This window comes from Aptenodytes patagonicus, chromosome 4 (genome assembly GCF_965638725.1).
Source record: "Aptenodytes patagonicus chromosome 4, bAptPat1.pri.cur, whole genome shotgun sequence".
NCBI lineage: Eukaryota > Metazoa > Chordata > Aves > Sphenisciformes > Spheniscidae > Aptenodytes > Aptenodytes patagonicus.
Genome location: NC_134952.1, coordinates 3,010,783 through 3,035,140, shown reverse-complemented (window position 1 = coordinate 3,035,140; position 24,358 = coordinate 3,010,783). Strand labels below are relative to the sequence as shown.

Here is a 24,358-nt window from a genome sequence, read left to right as displayed (position 1 = left end):
TTTTATGCGCAGAACATGAAAGCTACAGAAGGCAAAGCGAACATTAAAAGGCTCATACTACCTACTTCCATTACTGAATATAAGGCGCTCTCTATACTCAGTAGAGAAAAGTTTCTTCAGAAGATGTCGCAGAGCACCAAGTGAGATGTGGAAGATCTGAACTGCCTTATGGAAGAGTCTTTCCTTCCACTGAGCTTAGGATCCTGGGAAGACTAGCTTCCCAGCTCCCAAGCTGGACGGTGGGAAACGCTTTAAAAGCCGGGTTTGGTGGTGCTAATTGGACCAGAGGAGACCAGTCATTTTCAGAAATGACTACAATTACATCACAGACAGAAGGCTGCTTTGCACCCTCCCAACCACCTCCTAGCTGGTTTAACCCGCTCTCACACTCCCGATGAAACATATTCGTGAAGAACATGGTAGGTGCACGGAGAGCTGTGCACACTTCTGTTATTTCAGCCTGCCTGGCACCTGGTCCAGATTAGCCTTGAGATAGCGCTGCTTCTGTGAAGCTGCTAGGGAAAACGGGAGCAAGAATAACAGGATAAATGCAGCTACCTTAGCTGGAAGATCTGTGAAAAGGTTTTGTACAAGCTAACAAGTTTTTTGGGAAGAAAGTGGAAGAGGTCATGTTGTGTAATGGGTACTCCAAGGACAGGTTTTCTTCTCGCAGTTTCGAGCAGCTGAGAGGGGACCTCTCATCTTATGCACAAAATGTCCATTGCAGGGCAAGGCCCTGGTAAATTCAGTCTGAAATTCTCCAGGGTTAGATAAACCAAGATTAGCAGAAGGCTGAGAGAGAGCTCACACTGCTGAAGAGTCTGATGGACAGTGACCAGGTGCAGTATCAGCTGGAACAGCAACTGCAGCACATACCAATGACTCAGTGCCAACGTATTTCCATCCTGGGAGGAAGAGAGGAACATCCAACACATGCAAACAACAACAACAGTGAAGGAGCCCAAGAAGGAAGAGGGAGAGTATACTCCCATCTGCCAAACTAAGAAAGACCTGAAGAGCCAAATTCCCACTGATAAATCAAGGGGTTTTAGAAAAAAGAGGTCTTAAGCAAGAAGAGCTGCAACAATCAAGATTGTTTATATGCTCTGGGAGACATCAGCACTGGAACAACTTGGCCTTAAAGAGAAGAGCCTCCTGCTACGCCTGCGTAGGGCAGCAGTTGGCCTGCTGAGGTCAGGAGGAAAGAAGGCATGTGTGTCCTGACATTGCAACGTAACGTAGGGATACCCAACACCACTGAAAACAAACAGCTCAGGAGGCAGACGCTGCCCAGAGTCCAGCATTCACTAAGTCATCCTACTTCTCTGCAGTAGCCAGTTATGCAGGTAGTCCTCAGCTTCCAGGACCCTTTCTCTAGATCTCTGCGGTGTTGGTAGCAAATGGTCTGTAAGCACAGGGGAAAGCTACGCTTGTGAAGGCAAATTTCTTCAGTGAATTGGAGGTCCACGGACAAGAGCTAAGGCTGGAAACCCACTGGGGGTTGAGATGTGGCTAATACAAGCTAGCAGGCAGATATAAATAGCTTAATCACGGGACCCATCTCTAGAATAGCATAAGATACATCTAATCTTGGAGGACACTGCTCTTATAATTGCTTATAATTATGTAGAAAGCCAAAATCCTTGTTTTAAGACTGCCAGTAAGTCAATCACTATTTCTTTCAGCATTACTTACCACCTTACGCTTTAACTTACACAGTGTCTCCCAGCAGAGGATCTCAAATAACTCCATAGACACTACAAGCCCTTTCCTTGGGAAGGTGTGCAAGCTCTAGAGGACTGACTGCAGGCAAACTAAGGTCCAGCTTGTTCAAATATTACTACTTTTAGTGATTTCATCTTGGATTTTCTCAGCATAATACACATAAGATCTGTCTTGCTCCAACTGCTGTCTTTAATGTGATGTGTGCTCAGTACACGTGAAACCTGTGACGTCCAGGAAGGTTGAGGTGAACCACCCAGAAATGGAAACTCTCAACATCAATGGATACTTGGACATTTAGGCCAATGAGATTTCCACATAGACTCATGTTGAATGGAAGTCAGGGATGTGATTCAACCACCACATCTCAGCTGATCTAAACAGGTTCAACTCCGCTAGCTCTAAAAGAGCTATGCTGCTTTCCACAGCTGAGATCAGTCCTCAGGAGCCCCAAGCCTGACAGTTCCAGCTGGTAAAGAGTTATCTGTGGTTAAATAAAGCAGAAGATGCGGAATCCTCAAGCACTTCTACCCACCACTGCCTGAGCTGGTTATCAGGCCCTCTATATAAATAGCTTTCAGGCACACCCAAGCAGGACGTATGCTGGAAGCACAGGCACAGCCCGTTCAAAGGGACATAAAATGCCAAAGAACTAAAAATTACTTCAGTGGATTTCCTTCCTAGCGGTTGTTCAACACCCCAGCCCCACTCTCCCTCTCTTCTCCACTCGCCAAAGGAACCAGAGTATGGCTGACCTGTAAATTTACGTAGCATTTCGGTGCAGGTTTCTGCCACAGTTTCATCATCACACTTCTCCATAATCAAAGCCTCTTCTCCACAGATCCAGCCACTCAGGACATAGCCGTACCTCTCTGGTGGGTAGAGTACGTCAAAGCTGCAGATCTTCTTGTACCACAGCTCCTCGGGATAAGTCAAGCTCTCACTCTCTGCCTCATCTTCCCAGACAAATTGGATGCTGTTGCATTCAGAGCTCCAGAAAGGCTCTTCGAACTCCAGGAAAATCTTGTCGGTCGTATTGATTCCTAGTTTCTCAATGGCCATCACCTTCTCCTCGGGCAAGCGGGGATGAAACAGGCTCTCATGGCGTTTCTTCAAGACTCCCAGGGACACAGTCACAATGACATGGTCAGCTGGGATGAACTCACAGTCCTCGCACTCTACGAAGACATCGGAGCCCTTGTCCTCCTCGGGGAGGTCACTGTTGTGGTCAGCCACCCTCTCAATCTCCTTGCTGACCGACTGGTTCCAGTGGATGCACTTGACCGGCTTGCGGAGCTGAATGACAGACTCAGGAATGGAGCGGGCCAAAATCTCCACGATTTTAATGAAACCGCAAGGAATGATGTGATGAGCCCCAGGGATTTCGGTCCATTCCCCAAATTCACTGAGCGAGACTTCATCCATGCTGTGGGAGCTGCTCTCACAACTCTCTACCTAAGGAAAAGCAACACAAAAGCAATATTGCCACAAAGCAACTCATTTTGCCACAGCACAACACTGCAAGGGCACAGAGGAGATGCACAAGCTGGGAGTCCTGAATCCCATTCTTAAACCACATTATTTTTGCTAGTAAAGAAGTGTTTGGCCATAGGATCTGACAAAATCAATCCTTAGCCTTCCTTCCAACCAGAGAAACCACTTTGTCATGGTAACAAGCTGCATCAGCTTTGGTTGCATCGGCCACAGTTGCATCAGCCAGAGTTCAGAGATGATGTCTCTGCTTCTGCATGATTCTGGGTTACAGTTCTCACTGTCTTCTATCATTTAAAACCCACTCCACTGGCCAGGGACTGGCTGCTTGGTGCTCCTACAACAGAAGCTGGAGCTATGTTAATCGGATGCTCCTTCCAGTGTTAATAAATGTTCCCATGAGGAGCCACGAAAAACTTTTGGCAGCTATTTCTGCTGTCTGCAGCTTTCAACATGCTGTCAAACAGTCAGCAATCAGCAAGCTAACAATCTGCAGGAGGTGAGAGGACCCAACACAGGAGGAACTGAAGGAGACAGAAAAGGGAAATGCCAAGATATGAGACACTTGCATTTGATTCAGTTGATGTGATTATCAAAGCTTTAGATTTGGGACCTGCTGGTTAATGTTTGCAGGAGCATTAGGCATAGCCACAGCTTCCAGCAACCCCTAGAACAAAGGCAGGATGTTTAGCCTGTCTCGTGATAAGTTTTTTATGCTAATACGGATGCATGGGACACAGTGATCTTAAAGTCTTCAAATCACCGGAGTCACAATGATTTGCACACTGTAATTCTTCAAGCATTTTAGGCAAAGGGAACATTACGATTCCATGCCTCACCCTTTGGCCAATTTTCCAGGCCCTTCCACACTTTAATGACCATGTTTGGAAGCCTGGCAAGCTCAGACCCTCTCCCTGTGGAGCATCCTGGTGCAGGGCAGGAATCTCTGTGCTGGGCTAAGATGTCATGCGAACAAGTCAAAGTTGTACTAAGTAGTTCACAGCCTGCTCCTGTGACTGTACTGACAAACAGGTGGTTGCCCCTTCCTGGTCATTGCCCGATGACTCCAGTGAAGACTGCTGGGCCAGGTCACCAGCAGCTAGGTCTTGAAGAAGACCTATCCTCTGAGTCTGCTGTGGTTCCACCCCATCTGATGGCTAAGCGAGCACTCTCCAACACCCACCCACGGTCAGTTCTGCTGGCCCACGGCACAGACCCTGCACCCTGGGTCACGCAACAGGCCGCTTATCCTGCCTGGATGCTCCAACAGGACACTCCACATTATGAAGATAACAAACAGTGATAGCTATTTGATTCTTTCAGCCATGAAGGAAAAATGCCAGGGGGAAAAACAGGCAACTACCAAGACTACACTTTACCTGAGACACCGGTTAATCCCCACTCTCTCAGCAACCACTCTGATCTGATAGTCTTAAGTATCAGAAGCTTTGTTGTTCTCGGGTATTTACACATGAGAAAGGATTTGCAGGACTTGCAGAAAAGTCTCTGGCTGTAGCAACCACAGAAGTAGCCACCAGGAAAACCAGAGCTATATCAAATGACTAACACTGTCTGCATAGCTGATGTTACATGGATAACACACTAAATAACTAGTCTTTACGTGGCAGGTGTGGAGACGCCCTGTGATACAACCTCTTGGGTTAGGACAGTGAGATATCAGAACAGCGCTCAGGACGCCTGGGTTCCAATCGCAGCTTTATCACAGATCTCCTGTGAGACTCTTTAGGTCTTTACTTCTGTTTGTTTCAGCTTCCCACCTGTAAACAGTGAATACCATACACTTACCCACATCACAGAGTGCCGCTTGGCTCCCCTGCCTCATTTCATAAGTCTTTAAGTCATTATAATTGAAATAGGAACAACTGTTACACTTTATTTGTGGAGTGCTTGATGCAGCATTAAGTCCTCATCCCACAGAGACCTCATTTAGGTCAAGGCATCAAGGAGATAAACGAACTAGGGAAGCCATGAGGAGAGATGATTAGGCCATGGGTTTATACAATCTACCTTTGATTTTATTGCTTTACCTTCAAAATACTTTCTAGGGATTCCTTCAGCAAATTACTAGTATCAAAGTTACATTTCTTCTGGTCTCTGAGATATGGACAGAGGCAGAAGGGCGTAAAAGACACTCAGACAAGATCCTGGGGTCCCAGGTGTAAGGCACAAGACAAGACATAACTAAAAGAAGCCGATAATAGAGTAGCTTCAAGTGGTAAGAAAATGTTAAATCACACCAGAAAATTTAACAGGGCCTACGAAATCCCCTTCTAATTAGAAAGCTGGAAGTTTAAGGTAAGGAAAAAACCCCAAAAAAGAGTAAAGGCATTATTTCTTGCAGCCCCCCATCTTCAGATGTGCCTCACAAGGAAAAGTTGTCAATATGAACAGAAACTGCTTCAGCTGCAAGAGACCGCAGAAAGCAATTCCCCAGTGATGGGCAAGGCTTAGCCAGGTGTCTGAGGTTCAAGATTTGTCTGCTCTTAGTCAAAACAAAAAAACAACGACGTGCACACACACCTTAAGGTACTGCTGGATCATGGCTAGTTTCAGCCTCTTGATGGCTTCTGTGTCATCCGGATCGGCCTTGACACGTTTGCGCACTACGTCCCGTGTAAAGACACCCACACTATTCTGGCTCTCAGCATTGACTGGTTTACCTCGTTGGAAGAACTCCTGAGTCAGGTTATAGACCTGCCAGAGACAGGACAGAGAGACGGACAACGTGATTCACAGCAGAATCCAAGCCCCAAGCAGGATGCTTTTTCCTCCATCCAAAACCAGCACATTCAGATCACCTTCTCTTGCCAACTTTAGCGATCAGCTTTGGCAATTTATTGTGCACTCTGCTCCAACGCCATGTCAACTTGCACCCACAGCTATGCTGGTTAGAAGGCAGGAAGCAACACTTCCCTCCAGGCAAAGATAACCACCCTTACTCACCTGCAACAGCCTAGTTACTGTTAAGTCATTAAGTTACTATTAACTTACTATTAAGTTATTTTTTAATTCAAGCATGTCTATTCTATCACTTGCAGAAGACCAAGCGAGGCAGTCCTGCCATTTTCAGTGAACAACAGCTAAAACCTGTTGTTCAACCAGCTGTTCAGATGCCGCAGCTGGATCAGTGAGCCAAGTAAGTGCAGACTGCAGAGCACCTTTGCAGAACAGGTTTGGGTTTGCTATGTGTAATTTCTGGCTCTGCTGAGCAGTGTCACAGCCTGACTTGGCCCCAGTCTCCATCCAAAGTCCACTGGGAGTGAACTCAAGCAGCAGGACCCATGTGCTTCCTCGCATCTGACAGTAAAGCATCAGCTCTTCTCCCACCACAGTGTCTCAGGTGCAATCCCAGGTTGCAGGGCCCATACGTTTGACTGCTCTAACCTAGAACCAGCCCTTCCACCCTCTCCATTATTTAGCAATAATGCCCAGGAATCCACCAGGGTGGAGGAATTCAGTTTCATAGTTACTTTTCTGTTGTCCCCTGAAAAATAGGAAGCAACCAACACAGGCTTAGCAAAGGAATTTTGTATGCACACATTTTACTTGTTGAGCACAAGACAGGTATAGATCCATGGAATACAATGACATCCATGGGGAGGTTTAGATTGGACACGAGGAAAAATGTCTTTACTGAGAGAGTGGTTAAACATTGGAACAGGCTGCCCAGGGAAGTGGTGGAGTCATCATCCCTGGAGGTATTTAAAAGACGTGTAGATGAGGCGCTTAGGGACATGGTTTAGTGGGCATGGTGGTGTTGGGTTGACGGTTGGACTCGATGATCTTAAGAGTCTTTTCCAACCTTAATGATTCTATGATCTCTAATAGCCCCCCAACAGGAGCCAGCCTGAGGAGGACCCACAAGAAAAATCCCCTTCTAACAAATCGTTGTTCTTTGAAGGAGATCTTCCTGACATTTTTTTAACCCTAGTTTTCCACTGTACAAGCTACTTAAAAGCAAGAAAACAACCATCCGCCTTGGCCATCTGCTTGTGGCTGTCTGGAGTAATCAGTACTTCTGTCTGTAAGACTGACGGAAGAGCCTGCAGTTGAATCATGGCCCCTCATTTCCATGGAAAAACTCCCAGGAATCTTTTAACACAGGAAAGCTTTCAAAAGATGCCTCCCAGTAGTGCAACTCATCCCCTTAACGACTTGTTTGTCCAGAATGAGTCACCTGCTCATTTATATCATGCCACAGAGGTACACAGTACGCTTACAAGTAGAGAGGCAAGATCCCTGCTTGGTGAGTTTTTCCTGTCAAAGATGGTTTGATTACAACTCATGACCCTTTTTTGGAGACAGACTATTCAGACATATTGAGGAGTTCAACTCAGAAGTAAATGCCTGGTAGGAAGATGGCAGAACTGTGCCAGCCTCTCCTTCAAAGGCTCCTACAGCTTCCCATTCTCTGCTGGTATGGCTAATTCACCATGTTTTGATTTCTCCCTACCTTGATGCTCCCCAGAAGCTTGATTTTCTCTTGGGTTTTAGGAATAAAGTGAATTTGAGGAGGCAAAATAGAGGGATGATGAGGAAAGGGAGGTAGTGACAGAAAAGACTTGGCAGTGGTAGGAGTAAGAGAGAGCAGGTCTGTGAGTGAATGGAGGAAAGAGAGTAGATAAGGACAAGTAAGGGAGGAAACTGAATTAAAAAATAAGTGAAAGAGGGAAAAAGGGGGAAAATAAACTACAAAAACAGAGAAGTAATCACAAGAAAAATGAGTGGAACTGCTGAATACAGAAGAGAACTGTACACACTGATTGGGACACAGTCTTTCCAAGGACATTTCCAGACAATAGATGTGGAGACCAATGCCCTACGTGAAATGAAGGCTTCCAGCAAAGGAAAGGAAATAGTGTCTTCTCTGTTCCCCAGTGCCAAAAGCTCTTTGGCAGTTTCAACATCCCACGGTTCTCAGGTCCACTGATTTCTGAGGCCCAAACCACTTCCAGCAAGTACAAGCTGCATAGACCTTGTGTCAGCATAATGCAGCTCAGCTTTCACAAGCCGATTGCACACTGTAAGCAGATAAGGCATTCACAAGACAAGCAAAGCTGTGTTAAAACCCAGCTACCATTTGGCCTAAAGGATAAGTGAGCCATGGGTATGTTTTTATTAACCGTTGTATTCTTCATTGCCCAACAGAGAAAAGAGCAGAAATGCACAGTTCTCTGTGCTGTAAACATCAAGTAAAGTCTTTCCTATATATGTCGTCCCAACGATCAGAGAGCAGGTAAGTAGAATCACCACCAGGATTTTTTATTTTTTCTCAGAATCCGTCATTTCTTTGCTTTTCTCTTCTTGGGGGTGTTGAACCGTTTGATGAAGAACAGAAGGCAAGGCTGTTGTTGGAAAGAAGAGGAGAAACAACAGCAAGTCCTACATTAAGAGATACACTGTCATAATAAAAGAATCAAAAAGATGCTCAACATGTATTCTTTAATGTACACATACAGCGAACACATCCTGTATAAGAAACTATGGAAAAGGTTCGCTAGAAGTCCCATTTAAGGTAGGTTTCTAATGAAGTAGGAGCAGAATTGTACTGTCTGGAGTTGGAGTTACTTGGGCTTTGCTTCCTCAGGTGGGAAACTGCTCATAATAACAGAAAGCATCACCGTGTCTATGGGTCCACCTCTGAAGTCATGGGGAACAGGCATTTGTGAGATTTGAAGACACATTCCCCTTCTATCATTTCATCATGATGTGATGACAGGATTCCTGAGAGAGTTCAAGTGGGCTTTATTTCAAGGAGCCTGGTGAAAGGTAGCATCAAGAACCACCTGAAAGATTCTGCTGATTTTCTAGTTAACCCTACAAAATATCCACTCATCTAAACTGAGAGCACCGTGCCCATCAGCAAGGAGAGCTACACCACATACAGTCCAGACTGATCTCCCTTGTCTATTATCACAGACCTGATACAAGCAGGAAGAAAAAATAAGGACAGGCTGCATCATCTCCCAGCTCCTGCCACCGGCAAACTCACATCCCAGCACAATGACCTAATCATTTCTCACTTTAAAGCTCCTCTGGGTTTGGGCAGAACAACTGGCCCTAGAAGCCTGTCTGCAAGAACCATCAGCAGAAGCAAAAGATGCGGAACATCTCAAGTGACTATTCATTCTGTGCAGATTTCCATCCCTAATTCTGAGGGTTTACATACAATCCTGTGGGGAAATGGGGCTGTAGGTCAGAAATTAAAATGAGTTAATTGAATGGCCATAACCCTAAAATGGCTCCACTTTGGCTTAGATCTTCTGTCTTCTTTCTGACCAGCTTTGGGGCATCCCACAACCGGGGTCTCTGCAGAGAACGTGGGTTCCACCAGGGATGTCCTCTCTGTTACCTACAGGCTTCCACCTACACGTGTTTACTACATACGTGCTCCTCCACCACAGGAAGAGGCAGTCTCTTAGGAAGAACAAATCTAAATAAAGAAGTTTCTCAGCACTGAAGGAGGTCAGGAAAGCACATCCCAATCCATGCTCCTTCCTGCTAGCACCGGTGACGATCCGTACCATTGTCTTTTTCTTACTTGGCTTAAAAACTGCAGTGACTTAATCCCCGGTCAGTAAAAAAACCCTGATGGAGATAGGTCCATGCTGTTACCAGGCCAGACATCTGTCAGTGCAATAGAGGGGCAGGGAGGGAACGGTGACTCTCGGTGGCCCTTTGGTCCTGCTTTCTATGATAACGCAAGGCAAGGCACTGGAGCTTAATTGGGGATGGCACGAAGCCCAGCACAGGGTGGGAGTGAGAAGGGTGGAAAACTTTGTCATTCTTTGGCTGCATCCCTCCCCCAGAAGCTGCGCAGCACACAGGAGAAAGCTGACAGATAACAAGGCCATTAATTAGCTGATTGTTAAAGGGAGGGTTCCTGTGAAGCAGGTCTTTAGGGACCACATCCTTACTGAAAAGCCTGAGTAAAAATAGGCACTTTTTCTAAATCAGGCTGGCCGATGGACTGTGAAATTCTTGGAGGGGAAAACAGTGGGATTTTTCACCTGTATTTAACTTGTCAAGCTCACCACCTCCCTCCCACCCTTCACAAATACCTGGGAGTTGGCCTTAAATACCTCTTTGGAGAGGGAAATGAGGATTTAGCAGGGACAGAAGAGCAACTCTGAGATGGGTTGTCCCTATTCACATTGTCCCAGCAGTTATACGCACACACAGACACTGAAGCTGCAGACATTACCCTCAAAGGTCACGCTCCTGTCACTTTTCTTTGAGGGTCATGCAGATGTGGTATAAGCAGGCAGAGGCCAAAATCCTCTCCCAGCCCCAGGATTCCCCCAATTATCCTAGCAGGAGTGGAGAGGAAGGTGGGAAGATTATGAATGCGTAGCGCGGACATCACACGCTAGGGAACCTTCCAATGCTGGTGCCCCCTTCCTTTGAGAGACTGACCAAATGGACTGACGATGACCCTGAGCAGTGCCAGCCCCGCACAGTACACGGTCTAAGAAGGTTAGTCTTAAAACAACAGTGGCTGGAGAGCTGTCCTGCCAACAGCAGGCTCAATGCCCTTTCTCGTGGTGCATCGCTTGGCAACGCGTGGTTGGAAATCCAGGTAGCTGCTCTGCAGGATTAGAGACCTTCCTTACAGGCATTGCTCAGTTTGTGCTCTCACGGAGGAGGATTCGGGTCACCTTGGTCACAAGCTCGTGATAGATCTTGACTGACTACAATGCAGTGCAACAGCCTCTCAGTTAAGATAGCCTCTCACAGGGAACTTTCTGCTACAGAACTGAAGAGCTGAGCAGTCTTACTGCTCGGATTCCTCGTAACCAAATAAAGGCTTCTGTGAGGCATCCCTACAGCTATTAAAAATTCAGGCTACTGCAAACAAAAAGAAGCAAAACTTGTACTGAAGTAGAAGCAGCCAGCCAAAAAAGATTGGACAAGTGCCTGGAAAAACCGTAAGGACTTTCCAAATGAACTAGCGAGGCAAAGCTCTGGAGGTACTGGGGTGCCTTGCCTTTCACACCAGGAAAATTCAGCACACAGAGGAGAGACCTCACCTTGCTAGGCTCCAGCTTCAGTGACTTCACATACCCAAGTGAAACGCTCGAGGGAGACCCTCTGCTCTTTGCATTCACTAGAATTTGGTCTCCAGATGACAAGATAACTGGAGCTAGAGAGATACAGATGGAGAAGCAGAGCTGAAGGCATATGCTCGAGCCCAAGCACATGGCAGCAGCTGCAGCGAAAGAAGGGCAGTGTGTGAGTGCGTGGGAAGTGAGCCGGCTGTGCAGGGGAGGGCAGGCATTTGAAACTGTGACAAATTCAGCCACGTTTATTCAGGACTACATTTTCCACTGTTAATGTCAGTGGTCCATCCCCCATTAGGCTTTGCATCCATCATGTGGTTGGCGGTTGTTTTGTTTTTTCTTTTCTTCAGTCTCCCTTCAAGTCAGGACAGCACATGTCACACACAGCCTTTGCTATCGCTGCCTCTTCTAAAGGGGGAGATGCAGCCTGAGAGATGAGATGACGTGATGGCGGGATTGCTAACAGCAGACTGCCCCAAGACTCTGAGAAGGGTCTGGGAGCTCCTACGAGGCAAGGGAGGAGCCTGACCTCAGGATTTGGTGATCTGTAAGATGGCTTTTCATCCTGGACAACTTCAAGGCGTTTTAACAAAACCTCTCAAAAAACGTGCCTCCTCTAAAAAAGAGATGCAGAACTGAAGAACAAATTCCTACTGTTCCTCCCCAGCACCCATTTCATGACCAGTTAAAGCAAGAGAGTATTGGCCAGCCAGGGTGAAAAAAAATGATGGAATGGCCTCTACTGAAAATGCAAAAAAATGTGCTGGGGGATTGGGGGACTCAACAAAACACAAAACAGAAACGCACCAGGCAGACTCAGCACGTGTAAACAGAAACATTCTCTGCACTTTATGCCAGAGGAAAAGGTCCCCGAAGCCACACGCCTACTGCACATGCTCCCGACTGCCTACCCACCAGGGCACTTGTATTTCATACAGTCTTTTTTAACTGGAGATTTTCAGGAGATCACGTAGCTCACCTTAATTCTCACTTTTCCTACACAGCGCAGGGAAGAAACCACAGTCAGCTGTCTTAAATCACTAAAGATCGTCCAATCTGACACCCCAAAGAGGCTGGGACAAGAAGCTCAACAAAACCGTGAGCTGCCCCTGCAAGAAATTCCAGCACACTTTGAAGGACAACAGAGAAAGCACCCCCCCAGCAACAGCAATTAAGAGGATGGCTGATGTCCTCTTCTTGGCTTAAGCTGTCCCTTACATATTTTTTACCGCAGAGAATAGCTGTAGACATTTTTACAATCCATAAATGTGAAAGCCTTTTCTGTCTCCTAGCGATAAAGATAGCCTGTGGCAACGATAAGCTAATTATGTGTTGCGTAAAGAAGATTAACTTTTAATGTGTTGTTCTCTCATGACACTGGCTGCCCCCTTTCTCTTGCTTTAAAAGAAAGGGTAGATTTATCAAATTAAGCATTTCTAAAACACTGGCACCTTGTTATAGCCTTTATCTTATCGGCTGTATCTCAAAGCTAAGCAGCTCTCACCTTTATATTCTCTTCTCATTTCAGAGCCTGCCTGCCTCTTGACACCCTCCCTTTGCTGGCGATTTTCCTACCATCTTTGAGACAGGATGATCACCGAGCACTGCGTGCAGTTTGGCGGTGTGCCATTTACATAAATAATGCTGCTCACTGCAGTATTTTCACTTACTCCCTCTCTCTTTTCTAGTCTCAGTTGCTGTTAATCTTGCTCCACACACATCTCACCTGTCTTTTTTCCTGGCTGGCTCTGGTTCTGTTTTCAATCCAGTAATACAGAAAAGTTGTTCAGATGAGTTATCTCCACCTGCATTTGTCCAAGCAGAATTCCCTCCCTGCCACGGGTTGCTAAATTCCTTCTATAATAAGGTTTCTTTGAAATTCCTACTACCCCCCTCTAAAATGGAAATGATTTTGTGCCATCCCATCACAGATTCCAGTTCAGAGACCCCGGACAGTGACAAAAGTCTTTTCAAACAAAAAAATCCCCATTTCTGCTCCCCATCCAATTCTTGATAATTCTTTACAGGCTACAGTGACTTTTCTCTTGGTGGCTTTCTAAATGCTCACGGACATATTTTTAAACATGAAGTATGCAAGAGTAACCTGAATCTAGTATGTGTTCAGCCAAGCGTCAAATACTGGTGCAGTTCACTGTCAGATGAAAATCTGAAGGTTTTAGGCATGGCTACAGCCTGATGAAAATAATAATGTTTTGTTCCATTTTATATAACCCAGTGAGAGATCACATTACCTGGAGGACTAGACATTCTGCATTGACCCCCCTAAATGTACTTCCTAAGTGACATTAAAAAATGTGGGGAATAATTATAATTAACTTTGGCAAGCCTCCTTCTTTCACTTCGCTCTACCCGAGGCCAAATCTTCCTACTGAAAGCAGATAGAACTAATACCAATCTTTCAAGTGGTATTGCGTTCAAGACAAAAATCAGTAAGAAACACCATTTTCCCTCTAAAAGAAATACTAGGATGACAGCAGCAGTGCCGAGTTACCTGAAAGTAAATTTGGCCTTTTTTGTCTGAGTCTAACATTGGCTCATTGCTTTTTTAGCAGAGGTTAATCTTTCCACTAAACATGCATTTTCATTTCCATCTTGCAGGCTTCTATTTAGTATTTTTAGGTTCTGCGTCTGTAGTTGTTTGTTTGGGTTTTTTTTTCTATTTGGCTCTTCTGTCACATACCGAGGCCCTCTTCTACACTGAACTGAAGAGAACGTCATTGAACATTGATCAAAAGAAGTTAAAATAACCTTAAACAGAAGTCCACCCTGGTCTGAATCTACCAGAAAAGATTTTCCTTTCCTTCTGATGCAAGAAAACTTGCGATTCCTACGATACTACACTGACTTTGGCATACTACACAGTGCACTATGGTATTTATAACATCAATAAAATGTCAGAGGGCTACAATATTTAGCTGGTCGTTGCTAAGGTTTTGCGTTCTACTTTGTTTAGTAATTTGATCCCTCCTCTACTCTTTTAATTAAGTGGCAACTTTCTAGAGCAAATGACTGGATCTCCCCAGCAATAGTTGCTGGAAGTGATTAAATTGATGACAAATGTGGAAAGATTGTTCTTCCTAACAACAGTGAGTTAATCCCACATCAGGGACAAATGGGGTACAGCTAAGCAGATGACAGCAAACTAAGTGTTGATTTTTTGCAAAGAAATTAAAGACATTACTGGTTTTCTACCTTTGTCCGGTACCCAGAACATTGTAACTGTCAAGGGGTCTCACTGTTTCAGGCAAATCTACAACCTGAGAAAGCAGCTGAATACCAACCTCGTTGTATAAATCACTGAATTCTTCAACCACATCTTTCGGGATCCTTTGCCCGTTGTTGGTAAGATGATAAGCCACCCCATTCTTGGAGTAAAGACTGATCCGTCCAACACTCCTCTCACCATCGGTAGTCTCTTCAAGTAAACCATTGTCTTCTGCTAGATGATAGACTGGGTTTCCATGTGAGCCGTGAATCCACGTAGCTCCCAGTTCAAAAGTGGCGTGCCCTGCAGGAGAGTAAACCGAGCAAACTAGTTATTGAAGCCCATTTTCCTGAAAGCTTGTCACACTCAACCCTAAATAAAATGTACATGTTCAAAAGCAGAACTATTGCCCAAGGACAACACATGTCTGAACATCACTTAAGCGAGCTTTCTCTGTTAGACAAGGGTAATGCCTGTGTTCTTCAAATCAGTCCTTCGGGATACAAGTTTAGATAGTGCTAGAAGGATGGGATGTTTCCAATAAAGACACATCACAGCGACACACCTCTGATACTTAAGGTGAAATTCAGAATCTTCTAGGTTCCCAGTTCTTATCACGGTTGCTGCTAGCTGCTCTATCCTTGCTACTTGGCCTTGCTAAATCATCTTCTCTAAACCTGCACTTAAGAACATGATCAGACAGCAGAGGATGTACTGCTCGTGTTGCAGCACAAGCCATGTACTAGCGAAGGGGGTGTGGGAAGGAAAAGAGCTGTAAGAAGCCACGCTGCACTACTGCAAAAAGGACACATAAGGATACTTACATAAATATTATACCTGTAGGGAAAGAATAGAGTACCCACAGACTTCAAATATCCACCGTATTCAAGAGGAGGGGATGGATACCCAGACACAGGAAGAAAAGCATCTACAGCAGGGAGATGTAGGAAAATTTGGATTGCCCTGGGATAGCAACATTGGCCTGCATACTGAACCTCGTCCTGTGATTAAAAATGCATGTTATTTACAAATATACCTCAGATTAACTGCAATACAAAAATGCATTTCCATTCCCCAAATGAGTAAATAGGTTATATTTTATTATTTATGCCTCTGAAAATTTAAATCAGGTTCTTTAAAAACAGGTTAAACACCAAATGCATTTAGTCTTCACCACCTATACTCTCTGCCTGCAAAACACAAAGAGTTTAGTCAGCCCTACTCTCTCTCTTCCTTATAACTAACGGGGTTTGCACCAGGGCTCTGACCCCGCTGCCGCGACTGGGCTGATAGCACAGGGAGATGTTCAGCAGCTGAAAGGAGATGATAAAAATAAGCTCGGGTCATGTCCTCCACCCACATTTTTACAGATTCTCAGAAGTCCAAAGCTAACTGTTTTAAAGTCTGACAAAGCTGTGTTCTCCCAGCGTCCCAGCCAACACCATGCTGTGCAGCTCGCTCTGCAGAGGTGTGTGAGTGCCTGATTAAGTGGGATAGCTAATAGGATCCTGCTTGATGAAGAAAGGATCGTGCAGTTACCAGTCATCATATACTGTTTAACATGTAAATATATGCTCAGACAGAAAGACACTGCAGCACTACGCTATAACGCAGTCAAGTTTAACGGGTGAAAGCTCCAAGAAATGCTGCTCTCCAGCTGAGACACTGCCTCCAAGGGAAGCTCCATGTATCTTGTTTTTCAAGCAAACAACCACCTCGTCATTAAGGAGCATGCTCATTGCCCTTCAAAATATGCATTACAGGACTCGAGAGCACAAGATTTCTACGTGTACCTAAAACAAAGCACGTTCTTCAGAGCATGCAGCATCAAGTCACAAACGTGTGAATATTTAAGGCGCCGCAAAATCCAATTCGCTCCCAGAGCACCCAGCCTGGCGGAAATGAGTGCTGTACATTGGCAGCCAAAGGTACAAAGCTCATACATATTGCATGTGGCAGTCACCTTGTTAATGCAATCCTCCTGCGAGTCATCACATGCCAGATCAGCAGCAGGAATACTGCCTGCTGCTTTATGTCAGGAGCTTGCTCTCTGCTACGCTAACAATCCTCCTGCATATAGCTCTTATTTATGGGGCACCTGATCTTTGAAAGAAAAAATATATGCCAGCAGGTCCCGCTGTATTGGTGCTCGGTAACAATTATGACGTGTTCCAAGTTCTCCTGTTTTCAGTAGCTGTGTGGAATATAATCAAATACCAAAAAATTAAAAACAGTCATTCTTGCCTGTAATACTTAGAAACTCACTATGATCACTACCAAGCAGATAAGCCAGTTGTTACCTAGTATAAGTTACATGATAAATTATTTAAAAGTGTAAAATTAAATAACATCTTTTTAAACAGAGATAGCTAATTTACTTTCAGGGCCTTAAAAGGATTTAGTTTCAATATTAATCTACTTCGAATGAATCATCCAATACAACAAAAAACAGAAAAAAATTCTGCTTCCTATTCTGCGAATATAATTACTGAGACACAAGCAGCAGTCAAGACAGGCCTATACACAACAATATAGCATACCAGCAATTTTCCAAAGGAACGCACAGATTGCATATCAAGCCTTCTGAATACGCACGGGAACTCTCACACTTCCCTTTGCAGCCCTGACTATTTCTTGGGCATCCTGTCGTCAAATATCTGCAGTGGATACAGATGTTATAGATCATGTACAAGAAACACACTTACAATCCACAAACACACAAACCCTCTGCCTCACCTGTGCTAGAAGTGATGAACCAAACCTCTGAAAATCCAAATTATTCCCCTGTGCTGAGTAGCAACACACTCTATGCAGCTGAGGGAAAATACTGTCCCCTGCAAGACACAGCATGGCTCAGTGAGAGTGGAAGCATTAGGATATAACCCTGAGAAGGTGCCGCCGTAGCTCTGTTGAAGATTTAAATCGGATCTTTAGTCAAGTGTGCAGACAGGGCAGTGGCCAGAGAAGTTTAACATTTAAATGCCATTTAGACAAGCAGATCAAAATGGTCGTATGTTGAAGACTCAGAAGAATGACTTCTGTGGCAGTGTTTTGTAAGCTTCAGCCAGTTCTGAGAAATGAGCAGGTCTTGCATGCCCCACTTGCAATCTTGCTGCTCCAGGCAGTACAGAAGAAGAAAACACAGCCCAGGACCGTGCTGCCCTTTTGCCCTTGTACCAGGGAATAAGGAGGTTCTGAGTACGTGCTGCTTCTGAAGATTTCACCACCCAACAGAGCTCCAAAGTTGTTTGGCTAAAGGGCATGCGAATCTGCAAAGCGCACAAGGGGCCAGAACGTGGACCCACCTTGGGAGAGAACTGCAGTCCATACCCACAGCGTAACTTTGATAGTTTGCAGAAGATAAGAAAAGATGGACAGTTTGTAGTTTTAAGAAAGGTATTAAAAGATCAAGACTTTGGATTCCAGTCCTCTGCTCTGCAAGTAACAGTTAGATCTACAAACTGCAAGATCTCCACCAGACTGAAAAGCCTGCTCTTGTCTCATGTTAGTTAAGAAGTGTTAACGAACAGGAGGTAGATTCCTGGCAAGGGCAAAGATATGAGTAACCGGTGAAGGTGTCGAAAGGTGAGAGAATTGGTCTCAATACTAGTACAACAAAACTATTTCACAGGTGCACTGACAGAATGATATATTGCTCCCTGAAGATTTCAGGTCTTTAACACTTCCCTCCTCTCACAGACATGATCCAGGATATTTTTAATACAGTGTATTGTGAGTAAAGGACGCACTTCCCATTCTAACCTCTATGCCAAGTCTCAGCAGAATGTAAAGTGCCCTGTTCAAACCCTGGAGATTAATTTGTCCAACTGCCTTTTCATTCATTTCCGTTCTGAAAGTTCATAGGACACTACTGTTTATTTACTGCGGTGAGTTTATCGAGTAAAATATAGTAAGTGATGTAAGCACCTGACAAATAAATAGAAAGGAGGGCAGCAAGAGGCCAAAGTTAATAAATACAGAGAGTGGGATCAGAAACAGAACTAGTTAATTGAAATCAGGAAGGCAATTCAGTAAAAGTAAAGAGCTTTTTGCCTCCTGTGGAGGTGAGACAGGCAATGCCCTTCTAGCTACCAGGGAAAGTTTCATTGACTACTGTGCTGCAAAGGGTAACGTTTGTTCCAGTAGTCTTGCATTTAGGGGTTTTACAAGCCCTTCCAATTGACACGGGATTAAAATATCCAGTGTCTGCACCTTTATTACACACTGAGAAAGGAAGCCACAGAGGTAGGAAAGCTGCGAATCAGGATGAAAGGACACGTTGAAGAGGTTTTTCCAGCAGCCTGATTCACAGTGGGTAGTGCCCTACACAGTAAATTAGTTCCAGGGAAATGAATGGGGCTATTTGTGAAACAGAATAGGTCGGAGCTTGCCCCTTTGCAAGTGGTGTAAGTCACTGAGAAACGGCCGTTCACCAGCCAGGAGATTTACTGACTGCTCCTAGTCAAGAGTCAAGCTTGAAAACGTTGGTGGAAACTGTCTCAATACAATTATTTAATCACAGAACACTTCTCTCAGACCTGTTACACAGAGCTCTTCCTGTACGAATTAAAACGATCACCAAGGTCTTTATTTTATAGAAACATGGTTCTGGAGCAGCCCTCCCTCGGAAAAGATGCACAAGATAGCTCAGATTCACCCACCCACCCTGAAAGGAGCCCAAGAATTTATGTTCCTGACAACATCACACCTCAAATAACCTTTTGCATGTGCACGTTGACTGAAAAAGCACATTCCCAAGGCCAAATTACCCTAACGACAACACAAAGCCTTGCTAGCAGAATAAAGCAAGCCCAACGCATTACTCCCAAAACGCTGCTCTTACCAAGTTTCACACTTTGCACGCGGCCTCCAATTCGGTCAGTCGCCTCAAGGATAGTTACATCCGTGAAACCGCTTTCCAAGAGCGCTTTCGCTGCTGACAGGCCTGCAAGCCCAGCACCGATAACTACTATTCGAGGCTGTCGTTTTCTCCGTAGGCCACTACTAAGAGGATCATCCGTGCTGTCTGCAGATATTTCACAACTTTGCATGCCGTCCAAGCTCTCTTTCTAAGGAACCTATGGAAAAAGGAAACAAGCGTGTTCAGGGATCTCGGCTCAAACTTATCCTCCGCAGTTAAAAACCCTAAGGAAGTCAAAAAAAAAAAAAAAAAGGAAAGTCCAGCAGAAAAGAAAGAAAACTTGTGAACTAGACCCAGCCTTCAAAATGGGAAGCATAGGAAGGATAACTGAGGTCAAACTGGGATGCAACAACTTTTTGGCCTGGAGCACCAGTACTGGAAACTCCAGAAATCTCCACCCTCTTGTACCATGTAGACTATTTCCAGAGAAGTCAAAGAATTTTCAAACTCCCATTTCTTTATATAACCTCCAAAAGTGGCAATTTTGTGGTAAAGACTTTAAAAAAAAAAAGAAAAAGACAACGACATGCCCAGTGCCGACAAGCTCCACAACACAGTGATGAAGCTTCACTTTGCCTCTGTGGCAACCACAAAGCATAAGCTTCAGATCATATAACTACGGGACTAGGTAAAGAGGATTTAGCTCAAAGCATGGAGATCAGATATCAAACCAATCATTACAGAAATGGTACAGACGGAAAAACGTTTCAACTGATGAAAGCCAACAAGGGCCAGCTGAAAAATTCGCAACCACATGATGCAGCCCCTGGAACCAACACTGTCCTGCCACATCAGGATCAGCCTCAGTCTTTGATGAAGAGAGGTTCAAACCCATACCAGCCCTGACTAGTCCAATTCTACCTCCACCTACCCAATGCATCCAACTGCTCCTCCAAGCAGTATCCTATTTCTCTTTGCAAACTCCTAGAAGACATCTTTTTAACTGTGTATACCCTTAGTTCTCGGGTCCCATCACCTTATTTTAGTACACGGCCTGAGTCCACGGTTAAGGTTAAACCTTAACAAGGGATCACCAATATAGGATGTCCCTATACACAAATGTCAATGTCTAGTCATCTGGTTCTGGATAGGTTCACATCTGTCCTCAAGAGCACGAAGGAACAGGGTACAGAGACCCATACTCTACCAGGCCCAAGAAGACATCAGTCCTGACTTGCAAAGGATAAGCACACAGCCCAGGACCCATCAGCCCTTGAATCAGCTGGTGCCCAGTGATTTGGATAAAGCGCACACATGATTCCTAGCCTTACCATCCTCCCTACCCAACGCTTACTGAGCGCAGAGAAATCCAAGGAGCTAGTATGCTGCCTCTACCTGTTGCCAAGCTGCTGGATACTCCTTCTGAGCTCTTCCCCAACTTTCCCAACACTTGACCAGTGTCAAAGACTCCTGTTTCTCCCTTGCATCACCAGGAGAAGAATCAAACCTTTGTGCTTGAGACACTGCTGGACTATGGCAGTATATTGTCATGTGTACTAATGAAGTTCAAAGCAATAGTGGTTTCATTTGGACAGTACCTTTTTCTCCGGGTTCTTAAAGCATTTATATATGTTGACCAAGCATCTCCTGCTCTCTGTAACAGAGGTGACACCAGACTGCAGTCAGTAGTGATTTAAGCAGCAGGATAAAAAGTAAAGTGGTCCTACTGGAGCTCTTGACAACTATTTTGAAAATGTTTAGTTTCAACTGGAACAACTTCAGCTCAATCCACCCTATCTGGGCTCACCTGCAAGAGAGATTAGCACAGTGCCTGTAACAAACTCTGCTTCTGCCAATACCGCTCGTTCCAACTGCCACAGAACAACGGAACAGGTGACACTGAGCCAGCTCTGCCTGCAGCCACGCTAAAAACTTCTACCTGCAATTACATCAATCATCTCACTGTTTTCATCTCCTGACCAACAGATCTCAGCTAGCAGATATCTGTCATAGGGAGCCAGACATTGGTGCTGGGAGAGTTATTTCGAAGCTGAAGTCAAACATGTCAAGCATCCGATGCTTCCTAGTCCGTGGTGAGAGTCACGAACCATGGTCATTTGACAAGCGGAAAAGCTGTGAGCAGCCAAAACCAGGCACTGGATTTACTTCTGAGCAAGCTGGATGCAAAAGCAGTACAACAGTTTAAAGAAGTAGCAGTGAACGATTTCTTCCCTGGTTCCACAAGAAACAGTAAAGATCTGGAGCAGGCAGGGGGGAGGAGGATGCCAAGCTCCTTCCCTACAGCGGCCGGTGAGATGGGTCAAGTTTCCAGTTGCAGACACCTTAGGACTTGTCTCTACTTGGCCTCGATGCTGATTCATTTCTCCTGTGGACTTTCCTCACCTGGGAGAGGAATGGTTTTTTTTTTCCTTTTTATCTTAATACACTCTGAAAGTGGATTTTCAGAATGGGTTAAGATAAACAGGAACACGGCACTCCAGGTACAGAGGGCCTCCCTCAGGAGGTAGTCGGGAACTGCTCCATGATGTGTAAGTTAAATCCTATCAGCCTCTGACTGGAGAGGAAAGACGAGACCACTCCTCAACAGACCCACACAAACACCCACCACAAACAGAGATGAGGGACAATATTCCAGTTAAAAACCCAACCAAAAAAAGAAAGCATCACTGTTCTCTATTTACCAGAGCAGGACAATGAGAAGGAGCTGGGCTTCCTACAAAGAAAAGTTTTTTCTGCCATCTTCTCTTGAGGTTGAATGAAACCACTACATTTCTTGGGCCCTGTCAATCACTGGTCCTTTACCTCCCCTCCCAAGCATGCCAATTTATTGACTTTTAATCTAACAAGGTAAGAAGTGAAATTTCTCCGGGTTCTTTAAAGATCTTTAAGATGGGCCCCAAACATTGGGATGTCTGTATTCAGCGCTTCCGGGAAGTCCACCACTGGGATACAAAGGGCAAAGCAGTACAGTTACTAAAGAGTACGTAAGAACTGCCACAGCAAGTCATACTGAAGAGTCTGGGGTTGGTACGAAGAGGAATGACCCTCTTCTGGCAGTACCCAGGTGCCAGCAGTACATCCAATAAGGACCTTGTAAGGTAGAGCTAATGTCCAGACCTCTGAGCGTAACAACCCCCGGGACTTCTCCCCCTTACATTTGCCAACTTCTTTTTGAATCCCTCTGTACTTCTGGCCTTCACAACAATTTTGTGGTGAGGAGCTCCACAGTCTATTAACCTTACGCAAACATTAATGTCCTTTTGGTGGTTTCAGAACCGCTACCCAATGAAAATTGAGGACATCCCCAAAAACTGTTATAAGAAACATTGAACAGTCATTCCCTGTTCACATTCTCCTCGGTGCTAAGGACCCTCATACATGATCCTAGTCATCTCTTCTTCAAGAAGAAGTAAACCTTAATCTGGCTAGTCCTTCCTCATCTGTGAGCTATTATAAAGCCACAGCTGAAATAACTCTTACTAGAAATGTCTTCAGGATTTACTACAACCTATAGACATTCCGTAACACTCTCCGCTTCTCATCCAGCCTCCAGATAACACTTTGATGCATGTATTTTAATTGCCACAGTAAAGAAACACCTTTTCTGCCATCTACATCCTATAGAAATTGAAGCGTTTTAGCGCAGTTCTTTAAGTACAGCTTTCCTAATCCTGGCTTCAGCGAACTCATGTGAATTTTTCACATGAAAGCTTCAAGAAAATGTTTTCCCCTCCTGTTTCACCATTTTAATACTGGATTAGGTGACCTGTCTAGACAGATGAGAAAATAACAGGGTATTTTGTGTCTACAGAATCCTGATTTAGAAACCACCCTTAATTAGCCAACAACCTTTACCGTGTGATCGGCAGGGGAAGGCAATTAAAATTTAGAGAGAGCTTGGGCTTTCCAACCAGGATACATGCTCCATTGTGAAATGAACAGACAATATAAATACATAAATCCCCACTACACTTTATTTCAGTATCAGTTATACACTCTGTCAGACTCATAAGACAAGCACATAAACCACGGTCTATTATGTGCAATGCTCTACCTTCAGTATTCACCAAGCCACCAGCCAGGGCTTGAGCCAGTGAATATTACTAGGTCCTCTGATACAAAGATAGTTTGGCTTTTTTCTTCTTCTTGATTGCCAAAAAGGGGTTTTTCTTTTTTTTTTTTTTTTTTTTAAATCACAGGGTAAGAAGTGTGTTAGCTGTCCTACTGTGAATCTCTCTGAGGCTGCAATTTTACCTTGTGCCCATCTAAGAGCACGGGTGGTACTAAATCATAGCTTGACTAACAGTAAAATTCCCCTTGCTTTGTCTTGCTTACAGCTTTCCTGTGAGATAGCTAACAGGCACCTGCTATCCACAATAAAATAAAATTTAAAAAAAAAAAAATCCAAATACATACCTTCCTTCTGTCTTAAAAATATAGCTTTGATCCTCTTACCTCTTGTGCATCTGTCTCACTCATGATATTTAATCACTCCTTCTTCCGGACCTGCTCCCTTTTCTCAGTCTCTATCGCCATTCTGCCCTTGCCTCCCTAGGTGCCACTACCTTTCATTCATCCCTTCTCACTACTGTCCACTTCCTTCATTCAAAAAAATACCTTAAAAAAAAATCCCCAAAAACAATCCCCCCAAAAAATCCCTGAGCTCAACTGCTGTTTCCCAGCAGGCAAATCTTTGCAAAAATATATTTTCTAAGATGGGCATCATTCTACCAACCCGGAATCATGGGTTTCCATTCCTGGCATTTGTACCCTTCAATCCTATGAACTCCCCATCCCTTCACCTCTGCTGACCTTAGTTATGCACCCACCTCACTGACTGCTCCCAGGGAAATGACTCTTTCAATCTGCACAGAGGAGCCTTGTTAGCTTTCAGCGGGACTTCACTCCAGAGCTATCCCAGCAATGACTTAGAAATAATTTTGAACAGATTCCTGT

General features: G+C 44.7%; 1 protein-coding gene across 2 annotated transcripts in view; it reads right to left on the bottom strand.

Moving 5' to 3' along the window:
• SMOX (spermine oxidase) overlaps positions 1–24,358 on the bottom strand; it is a 55,518-nt gene that overhangs the window by 5,784 nt on the left and 25,376 nt on the right. The window contains exons 2-5 of one of the 2 annotated variants that reach the window (XM_076335689.1): positions 19,364–19,598; positions 14,597–14,823; positions 5,755–5,928; positions 2,478–3,177 (exon numbers count right to left, since the gene is read on the bottom strand). In XM_076335689.1, coding sequence (XP_076191804.1) covers positions 2,478–3,177; positions 5,755–5,928; positions 14,597–14,823; positions 19,364–19,571 — 1,309 coding nt within the window. In that variant the 5' untranslated portion in view covers positions 19,572–19,598. The remainder of the gene's footprint in view (positions 1–2,477; positions 3,178–5,754; positions 5,929–14,596; positions 14,824–19,363; positions 19,599–24,358) is intronic. The other variant, XM_076335690.1, reaches the window with a different exon arrangement.